The sequence below is a fragment of the Pongo pygmaeus genome, chromosome 16, assembly GCF_028885625.2.
Source record: "Pongo pygmaeus isolate AG05252 chromosome 16, NHGRI_mPonPyg2-v2.0_pri, whole genome shotgun sequence".
In the NCBI taxonomy this organism is placed as follows: domain Eukaryota; kingdom Metazoa; phylum Chordata; class Mammalia; order Primates; family Hominidae; genus Pongo; species Pongo pygmaeus.
Window position 1 is genome coordinate 79,943,963 of NC_072389.2, and position 10,591 is coordinate 79,954,553.

Below are 10,591 nucleotides of genomic sequence, written 5' to 3' on the forward strand. Positions count from 1 at the left end.
CATCCATTACCTATCTCAACATAATTCCTCATGAAAACACACATGCTCTCCCTGCTGATCATGTCCAGCTAATCTCGCAAATCCTAACCCCTTCTACAAAGCAATAATGCCGTTCCTTCCTAGGCATGGTTAGATACTCCACCTTCGGATACCTAGTTTTACCATCCTGACTAAACCATTATATAAACTTAAAAATGCAAACTTAGCTGACCCCACAGATCCTAAATTATTTCACCACTCCTCTTTCTGTTCCTTAAAAACAGCCCTAGAAGCTGCTCCCACACTAACTCTCTCTAACTCATCCAACCCTTTTTCATTACACACAGCCGAAGTGCACGGCTGTGTGGTCAGAATTCTTACACAAGAGCCAGGACTGCGCCCGGCAGCCTTTCTGTCCAAACAACTTGACCCTACTATTTTAGCCTAGCCCTCATGTCTGTGTGCGGCGGCTGTCGCTGCTTTAATACTTTTAGAGGCCCTCAAAATCACAAACCGTGCTCAACTCACTCTCTACAGTTCTCATAACTTCCAAAATCTACTTTCTTCCTCACACCTGATGCATATACTTTCTGCCCCGCTCCACTACCTCTCAGCAAGCCAAACTCATTGCCTTAACTCGAGCCCTAACTCTTGCAAATGAATTACACGTCAATATTTATACTGACTCTAAATATGCCTTCCATATCCTGCACCACCATGCTGTTGTATGGGCTGAAAGAGGTTTCCTCACTACACAAGGGTCCTCCATCTTAATGCCTCTTTAATAAAAACTCTTCTCAAGGCCACTTTACTTCCAAAGGAAGCTGGAGTCATTCACTGCAAGGGCCATCAAAAGGCATCAGATCCCATTGCTCTGGGCAATGCTTATGCTGATAAGGTAGCTAAAAAGCAGCTAGCATTCCAACTTCTGTCCCTCATGGCCAGTTTTTCTCCTTCTCATCGGTCCCTCCCACCCACTCCCCCACTAAAACTTCCACTTATCAATCTCTTCCCACACAAGGCAAATGGTTCTTAGACCAAGGAAAATATCTCCTTCTAGCCTCACAGGCCCATTCTATTCTGTCGTCATTTCATAACCTCTTCCATGTAGGTTACAAGCCACTAGCCTGCCTCTTAGAACTTCTCATTTCCTTTCCATCATGGAAATCTATCTGCAAGGAAATCACTTCTCAGGGTTCCATCTGCTATTCTGCTACTCCTCAGGACCCCTCCCTTCTCTACACATCAAGCTCAGGGATTTGCCTCTCTGCCCAGGACTGGCAAATTGACTTTACTTACATGCCCCAAGTCAGGAAACTAAAATACCTCTTGGTCTAGGTAGACACATTCACAGGATGGGTAGAGACCTTTCCCGTAGGGTCTGAAAAGGCCACCACGATCATTTCTTCCCTTCTGTCAGACATAATTCCTCGGTTTGGCCTTCCTACCTCTATACAGTCTGATAACAGACCAGCCTTTACTAGTCAAATCACCCAAGCCATTTCTCAGGCTCTTGGTATTCAGTGAAACTTTCATATCCCTTACCGTCCTCAATCTTCAGGAAAGGTAAAACAGACTAATGGTCTTTTAAAAACACACCTCACCAAACTCAGCCTCCAACTTAAAGAAAGGACTCTGTCAACAATAGAGCCCAAAAACTCACCAACCAAACAAGTAATTACACTGAATCCCCTTGGGCACTCTCTAATTGGATGTCCTGGCTCCTCCCAATTCTTAGTCCCTTAATACCTGTTTTTCTCCTTCTCTTATTCAGACCTTGTGTCTTCTGTTTAGTTTTTCAATTCATACAAAACTGCATCCAGGCCATCACCAATCATTCTATATGACAAATGTTCCTTTTAACCACCCCACAATATCACCCCTTACCACAAAATCTTCCTTCAGCTTAATCTCTCCCACTCTAGGTTCCCACACTGCCCCTAATCCTGCTTGAAGCAGCCCTGAGAAACATTGCCAATTATCTCTCCCTACCACCCCCAAAATTTTTGCTGCCCCTACACTTCAAACTATTTTATGTTATTTTTCTTACTAATATAAGAAGACAGGAATGTCAGGCCTTTGAGCCCAAGCTAAGCCATCATGTCCCCTGTGACCTGCACGTATACATCCAGATGGCGTGAAGTAACTGAAGAATCACAAAAGAAGTGAAAATGGCCTGTTCCTGCCTTAACTGATGACATTACCTTGTGAAATTCCTTCTCCTGGCTCATCCTGGCTCAAAAGCTCCCCCACTGAGCACCTTGCGTCCCCCACCCCTGCCTACCAAAGAACAACCCCTTTGACTGTAATTTTCCACGACCTACCCAAATCCTATAAAATGGCCCCACCCCGTCTCCCTTCGCTGACTCTCTTTACGGACTCAGCCCACCTGCACCCAGGTGATTAAAAAGCTTTATTGTTCACACAAAGCCTGTTCGGTGGTCTCTTCACAGGGACACGCATGAAAGAGAGAACCCAGAAATCTGGCATGCCAGTGAAAGGATAAGAATTTCTTATGAGTCAGTCTCTGAGCTCTTTCCCTCTGTGCAAACTGGTTAAATATAAAGTAAAAGTCACTGTATATCTCCTCTGTAAAATTTTTAATTAATTGGTTTAATAATAATAAGAGCTTAAGTCAAATATTTTGTCAGAAAAGTGGAAAGTGTAACGCCTTTTGGTTCATGTGACTTTAGCAATATTTGGGAAATAAAGAGTTTTCAAGATTATTGGGAAAATAGTTGTCTTCAAAATGTAAACATGTGGTGTACATTATGTTCAAATACTAGGTTTGCTAAATCCTTTAATGTCATAAGCTGCTTCTTTGGCTTTTGAAAATTGTTTAACTTGCCTGCTTTCCAGCTAGGTAAAGCCTGGGGACATGTGGAGTTGGCCATGCCCCTAGCTGTGCTGGAAGTAGTCAAACCTTATCAGAAACTTTATCAGAACTTACCAGTTTTTTTCGTTTTTGTTTTTGTTTTGACAGAGTCTCGCTCTGTCCCCCAGGCTGGAGTGCAGCTCTGTCCCCAAGGCTGGAGTGCAGTGGCGCAATCTCGGCTCACCCACAATCTCCATCTCCCAGATTCAAGCAATTCTCTGCCCCAGCCTCCTGAGTAGCTGGAATTACAGACGTCCACCACCACACCTGGTTAACTTTTATTATTTTTAGTAGAGATGGGGTTTCACCATCGTGGCCAGGCTGGTCTTGAACTCCTGACCTCATGATCCACCCACCTCAGCCTCCCAAAATGCTGAGATTAAAAGTGTGAGCCACTGCGCCTGGCCTAACTTACCAGGTTTTATGTTAAAATTCACCATTATAGGCCAGTTGCAGTGGCTCGCACCTGTAATCCCAGCATTTTGGGAGGCCAAGGCAGGTGGATCACCTAAGGTCAGGAGTTCAAGACCAGCCTGACCAACATGGTAAAACCCCATCTCTAGTAAAAATACAAAATTAGCTGGGTATGGTGGTGAATGCCTGTAATCCCAGCTACTGGGGAGGCTGAGGCAGGAGAATCATTTGAACTCAGGAGGCAGAGGTTGCAGTGAGCCGAGATCATCCCATTGCACTCCAGCCTGGGCAACAAGAGTGAAACTTTGTCTCAAAAAAAACAAATTCATCATTATAACATGCAATTAAGACTACTAGAAACAGTTTTACATGCAAGGTGTATAAGAACAGTAGAAAGTGTTGGGTTTTGTGTGTGTGTGTGTGTGTGGAAGGTTATAAAAGGTTTTTGCTTCTTTAAAATTTCTGAGTCATCATTTTGGCAAAATAAATAGTTTACGGTAATCTGGAATTCCAAAATCAAACTTCAATTTCAAAATTGTCTTTCCTAATGCCTGGCTTTCTAGATGAATCAAAGGGCCCCTGAAAACATCCAGAAAAGAGGTAAACAGGATTATTTGACATATTAAGGTACATGGGATTGCCAAAATGATGTTCAATCTTCTTTAGGTTATATTTTTGTGAATAATATATTCCAAAATTGTATGGAATTTCTAAAATTCTAATGTCTAAGTATATGTTACCAGTCACAATTATAATTATGTTAAGTTATTGTAAACCACAAAAAATGACCAAATTTTCTTGTATAAAGCTACTAACCCACATAAAACAACAACAAAAAGTTAATTACATATCAAGAAAAGATTTTCGTGTTAAACCAGCGAATACTGAAATTGTTTAAAATAGTTTATAACCTGTCACTTTGCAGATGCCATCACTGCCGCCAGGAGCCCTCTACTATCAGCCATGGTCAACCCCACCGTGTTCTTTGACATCGCTGTCATGGCGAGCCCTTGGGCCATGTCTCCTTCGAGCTGTTTGCGGACAAGATTCCAAAAACAGCAGAAAACTTTCATGCTTTGAGCACTGGAGAGAAAGGATTTGGTTATAAGGGTTCCTGCTTTCACAGAATTATTCCAGAGTTTATGTGTCAGGGTGGTGACTTCACATGCCATAATGGCACTGGTGGCAAGTCCATCTATGGGGAGAAATTTGATGATGAGAACTTCATCCTAAAGCATACAGGTCCTGGCATCTTGTCCATGGCAAATGCTGGATTCAATACAAATGGTTCCCAGTTTTTCATCTGCACTGCCAAGACTGAGTGGTGGATGGCAAGCATGTGGTCTTTGGCAAGGTGAAAGAAGGTATGAATATTGTGGAGGCCATGGAGCGCTTTGGGTCCAGGAATGGCAAGACCAGGAAGAAGATCACCATTGCTGACTGTGGACGACTCTAATAAGTTTGACTTGTGTTTTATCTTAACCACCAGACCATTCCTTCTGTAGCTCAGGACAGCACCCTCCACCCCATTTGCTCGCAGTATCCTAGAATCTTTGTGCTCTCGCTGCAGTTCCCTTCCATGCCTAGCTGGATTGCAAAGTTGAGTTAAAGTTTATGATTATGAAATAAAAACTAAATAACAACAACAAAAAATTGTTTATAACCAGTGCTTGATCCCATATTCCTGGGAAAACAATTAAAGCTTCAGGTACATTTGGTCATCTGGTCAGCCATTTAAACATTTTATAAAGGGATTTCACTCCATTGTTATTTTCCATGCATGTTTTCTGGTTGTAGAAAAGCTTTCCCATGCAAGAGGGCTGATGTTATAACAGTAGATTATTACGCTACAGTGTATTTTCACCAGATTAAAAAAAAAGTTTTTTATGGTTTGAATCTGCTGGAAACATCAGAGAAAGACTGTCCTTGCCATCTACACTATAACAAAACTTCAGGACCTTGAACTTTGGGTTCATAATCTCACAACTGAGAAGGGTCCCTCCATGCTCTTGGAGCTGTGCACCCACTGGAACACTTAAGGTAAAACTGACCAGGAAAATTTCTCCCAAGAAGAAGATGGCATCATTGATGTGAACATCTTTTCCCAAGTTCACAGATTAAGACTTCTACTATCATGAAACTCTTACCTTTGAATATTTTTTCTTGCTTATGCCTTCTATGAACAATAGAAGTGGAAAAGGGGTCTGTTATGTGCACTTATGGGGAACACTTTTATTTGTGAAGGCGTTTGCAGCCAGCCTTATACATGGATAAAGGCCCAATGTATGTAAGAAACTTTAATGGTAGATGTGTTAGCTCATAATCAATCAAAAACAAAAAATTGATTCACTCCACATAACCCACATAGTGGGTTAAAGAGAACATTGCCAGAAGTCCTTCACTCTTCTAAAAGGGCATCATTTGTTAGGTCCTTTTTCCATGGTTTAAAGTAAAAGCAGCAATGATTAGAAATGTATCCCTCATGATAGGTTCTATAGCAAATTCTACTCTAAAGGCTACAGACTCTAAATTCTCTTGTGAAAGTTATAATAGAATTGGCTAAACAGAGAAGTATCTGTGCAGCTGCTGGCACTTGTGGCCTATACAGAAATACATCAAATGAAGATTATAGAAATTCAGTGGTAGGAGATTGATGAAGAAATTGATTAGTCAAGTCTCGCTCTGTCGCCCAGGCTGAAGTGGCGTGATCTCGGCTCACTGCAACCTCTGACTCCCAAGTTCAAGCAATTCTTCTGCCTCGGCTTCCCAAGTAGCTGGGATTACAGGTGCACACAACCACACCCAGCTAATTTTTGTATTTTAGTAGAGATGGGGTTTCACCACGTTGGCCAGGCTTGTCTTGAACTCCTGACCTCAAGTGAGCCACCTCACCCGGCCGTGAGTAAATTCTGTATCTAGCTCATTCTTTGATCCATTTGATTTTAGGAGGTTTGGTTTATGGGGACCTTGGGTAAGGAGTATAATCCCAAATTCTTGGTATTATCCTCCCAATAGCCATAATAATGGTCTCCCTGATGCGCTGTATGCTCTCAAAGGTTTTAAATGCTTGCATGAGCCATTTCTAGAATGTCATATGGTCTCTCTTCAACTGGAATAACAGGAGCTCAAAGAAATATGCAACCATGAGGGCACCATAACCTATAAATGACATGCTGAGACCAGAAACCCAAAATGATGATAACTGAGAGTGGCACTGAGGCCCTAGGTTTTGGTCACACTCCCACCTAAGTGAAAACCTGATCAAAAAGGGAATTTTTTCAACAAAATTCTGGGAGGCCGTTGTTTTGGACTGAACTTATGCACTAGGCCCCCACAAACCAAACAAAACCAAAATGGGACCACTCATGCCAAGACTTTAAGGAAACACACAGATTCTAGAAAAGACTAGGTTTTGATTTTTCTTCTGCAAATCTCTCTAACAAACATTTCTGACAGTATAGGTATCCACCCCCTAAAGTTTCCATTAAATCTTTTAACCAAATTCATTTCCTCTCACCTAGAGACCATCAAGCTTCAGATGATCATGTAACAAAGGTTCCAGCCAGTTCCAAGTGAAGACACCACCCCTGGACATCAAGAAGCTACCCTTCCTCCACTAGATAGAGCAGGGTGAGAGTTCCGTGATCCCCAATAGGTAGGGACTACGCCCCAAGCCGGCATGAAGCAGTTACAGAAAAAAGACCATCGGTCCCTCTGCCTCCCATAAAGATTTATGGGGATCACATCTCTTGAAGGGGCAAATGAGGCAGGAAAATAGGGTCTGGAGGCAGGGAACATAAGATCGATTCACACTTCAGCTATAACAGGAAATATCCTCTCCATAGGGTGTATGACTATGTAACTTGAATACTTCATCCTCTCCATTTACATAAGGTGTATCTGAAGTAACCAATGGAAACCTCTAGGGGGTAAACGCCCCACAATTCTGTAACGCGGCCTTTGAGCCCCTACGCCCCGCCTGCTCCCACACTGTGGCATGTACATTCATTTTCAATAAATCCCTTCATTCCTTCCTTACTTTGTCCAATTCTTTGTTCAAGACGCCAAGAACCTGGACACCCTCCACTGGTAACAAAGGGGCTTAATAAAATAAGGAGTTGCTACTGAGGGTCTATGAAGTGGTGAAAAGGGAAGAGAGGAGGAAGCAAGGATAACTAGAGATCTATGTGAAGTGAGCACGGGACAGAAGCACCAATAGGCCTAGGAGAGAGGGGGAGGAAGGAGAGACCCAGCGGGGAGCAACCTCCCAAGCCCAGCACCCAACCTTGAATAGGGTGGGGTGCGGGGTAGGGGGAGCTCCCTGCCACCAACCAGCTATCAAAAGGGGCAGTTTGGACTTTAAAGGAGTTGTGAGAGAGGGAGGGAGGGAGCAGCTGAAGCCCCAACACAAATTAGCCTGCCCTCCCACCCACCCCCAGCCCAGTCATCAAGCCGGCCAACACATTGGAATGCTTCGTGACTGACCCATTGGAATGCTCTGAGTTGTAAGGACCTTTCACTTAAAGGAAAACGTACTGTCCCTCCTGGTCTCCCCTCCCAGCCCCCAACCACCCCCACGCCACCTCCCTTCCCTCTCAACCGGACTCTTAGCAAAGAACCCAGGTGTGGCTGAAAGGCTGCCCACCGTAGAAACAGCTTTAGCAGTTTTCCCAGGAAAAAGCCACAAGCCCTGGGGGCTCAGAGGCCCAAAGACAAAAAAAAAAAGGCCTTTCCGCCTAGCAGGAGGCGAGCCCGATTCTTGGGAAAGGGAAGGGACAGACTCAGAGCCTCAGGGCCAAGGGTGAGATCAGCACCCCAGCAGGACAGGAATCTAGCTGGGTCACCTCTCTGAGCCTCAGTCTCCTCCTCTGACCGTGGGGACAACAAACTTCGCTTGCAAGGTGTGAGGAGGGTAACGGATGTAGGGAGGCATTTAGTAGGGCTTGTTCTCTGACAGCCTCTCTCCGAGAGTTTCAAAGGGAGTGGGATCTGGGGAAGGTTGAGGCCTCAGGCCTGGTAACTAGAATACTTTCCCTTTTACCCACCACCATCCAGGCCTGGAAGAAGTAAGATCAGAAGTTGGACAGGAGAGGTCCGGCCGCGCGGGCGTCACCTTAGAGCGCCACTGTCGGCTCGGGTGGGCTCAGGTGAACGCAGTGAGGGAGGGCCGAGGCCAGCAGAGGCGAGGAGTGGATGCTGCAGGGGCGCAGGCCGGCCAGAGGAACGCATCCCGGGTCGCTCCCTGCTTCGCCCCCGCCTCCTGGCAGGGCCAGCGGAGCCAGTGCTCCAGCGCCCCCGTAACACCTCAAAGCGCACGGAGTCCGTGTTGGGGAACTTGGCGGCAGAGTGACGGGGACCTAGGAACCTGCGGTGGGGCCGAGCGCCTAGACCTCGCCCTGAGGTCAACGCGGGTCGACCTGGGGGGCGGATGGGCTCGGGCTGCGTCGGGGGGAGGCGGAGGTGAGGGACCAGCGAAGAGCGTAGGAGCAGGCCCGGGGCGACGCGAGGGCGGACCCAATTTCGGAATAGCGCGGCCCCGGCGGCGGCGTGCGCTGGGAGGAATGCTGGGGCTGTCGCTAGCGCCAAACGACCACGCTGCGACCTTTTCACTCTGTGCTCTGAACTTCAAATCGCCCTCCCCAATTTTTTTTATTTTTATTTTTATTTTGAGACGGAGTTTCACTTTTGTTGCCCAGGGCTGGAGTGCAGTGACATGATCTCGGCTCACTGCAACCTCCACCTCCTGGGTTCAAGCGGTTGTCCTGCCTCAGCCTCCTGAGTAGCTGGGATTACAGACCCCCGCCACCATGCCCGGCTAATTTTTTTTATATTTATTTATTTATTTATTTATTTATTTTTGTAGTAGATGCAGGGTTTCACCATGTTGGCCAGGTTGATCTCGAACTCCTGTCCTCAAGTGATCCGCCTGCCTCAGCCTCCCAAAGTGCTGGGATTACAAGCGTGAGCCACCGCACCCGGCCCTCCCCCAATTTTTAAAACTCGCTGCCTGGTCTGACAGCTACAGGGCCAGGAATTCAAAACTTAGCCTCACCAGTCGCCCCTCCTCAGACCGAGGAGGTTGTTTTGTTTCGTTTGAGACAGAATCTCACTCTGTCGCCCAGGCCGGATTGCAATGGCGTAATCTCGGTTCACTGCAACCTCTGCCTCCCCGGTTCAAGCCATTCTCCTGCTTCAGCCTCCCGAGTAGCTGGGATTACAGGCGCCTGCCACCACACCTAGCTAATTTTTGTATTTTTAGTAGAGACGGGGTTTCACCATGTTGGCCGGGATGGTCTCGAACTCTTGATCTCAAGTGATCCGCCCACCTCGGCCTCCCAAAGTGCTGGGATTATGGGTGTGAGCCACCATGGCCGGCCAGACCTGGGGTTTGGACCCATTAAAGAGCTTCCTTACAGATGGCTGGTGGTCTTGCCACCAATTGTTTCAAAAGCAGATGTCTGGTTTAGAGTACTTAAGACATTCACAGATTCAAATGTTGAATTTTGAAATATCCCTGATATATTTCTGTATTGTATTACCAAAAAAAAAGAAGTTAGACAGGAGTTTGGAACTGGAGAACAGCCTGTTGGGGGAGTGGGGAGCACAGCAGGGCTACCCGGGCCCCTCCTCCTCCCTGTCCCTTCGGCTCCCACCCTCTGCCAGGCTTACCTGTAAATCGGGCCATACTTCTGGAAATTCTGGACATGGTGAAGGTGGACTTTGTGTGTGCCCGTCTCCCTCCAGAAATGGTACAGGTTTAGCCAGCCATTGTCACCAGGAGAGGGGATCTCATTGAAGGGGCGAGGACTGCGAGTGGAGATGCCAGCTCTCTCGCCAGTGGGCACCCTGAGACGCCCCAGCCCCTCCCTGGGGGCACTCAGAAAGGTCTGGCAGCCTTTGACCAGGACTGAGCGTGGGGAAAGACCCTTGGCCAGCATGCTGTCCCCACAGCTGTGACTGTACCTGCTCCACTTCAGCGGGGACTGCCAGGATGACTGTAGCCCTGAGCCACCAGAGCCAAGATTATAACTACCAGCTCAAGGCCATACCAGAAGCTGATAAAACGTTCACGTCCTTCCTCCTGCTGCAGGCTCCACCCCACAGACAGCTCCTCCCCTACTCGGTATGAAGATTCAGTCTGGAATTTCTGCAGCGTGAGGTTCTCCAAAGGACAGGGAGACCCCTCTGTCTCTGCCCTCAGTGCCAGCCCTAGAAGACTCCTGAAATATCTGCCTGTGCCTTTGCCTGAGCTGGGGCCTCCCGCTGGCCCCTGCAGTGGAGTCCATGCCCTGGCAGCCATTGGTCAAGACTGCAGACAACCTG

At 46.7% G+C, this 10,591-nt stretch overlaps 1 protein-coding gene and 1 pseudogene across 2 annotated transcripts in view; one reads left to right on the forward strand and one right to left on the reverse strand.

Annotated features, from left to right (window-relative positions):
- The window catches only part of LOC129014548 (cholesterol side-chain cleavage enzyme, mitochondrial), a 29,813-nt gene extending 19,476 nt beyond the window's left edge, over window positions 1-10,337 (reverse strand). The window contains exon 1 of one of the 2 annotated variants that reach the window (XM_054452038.2): window positions 9,938-10,337. In XM_054452038.2, coding sequence (XP_054308013.1) covers window positions 9,938-10,206 — 269 coding nt within the window. In that variant the 5' untranslated portion in view covers window positions 10,207-10,337. The remainder of the gene's footprint in view (window positions 1-9,937) is intronic. The other variant, XM_054452039.1, reaches the window with a different exon arrangement.
- Window positions 4,220-4,846, forward strand: LOC129014550 (peptidyl-prolyl cis-trans isomerase A-like; annotated as a pseudogene).
- Window positions 10,338-10,591: the final 254 nt, after the last annotated feature.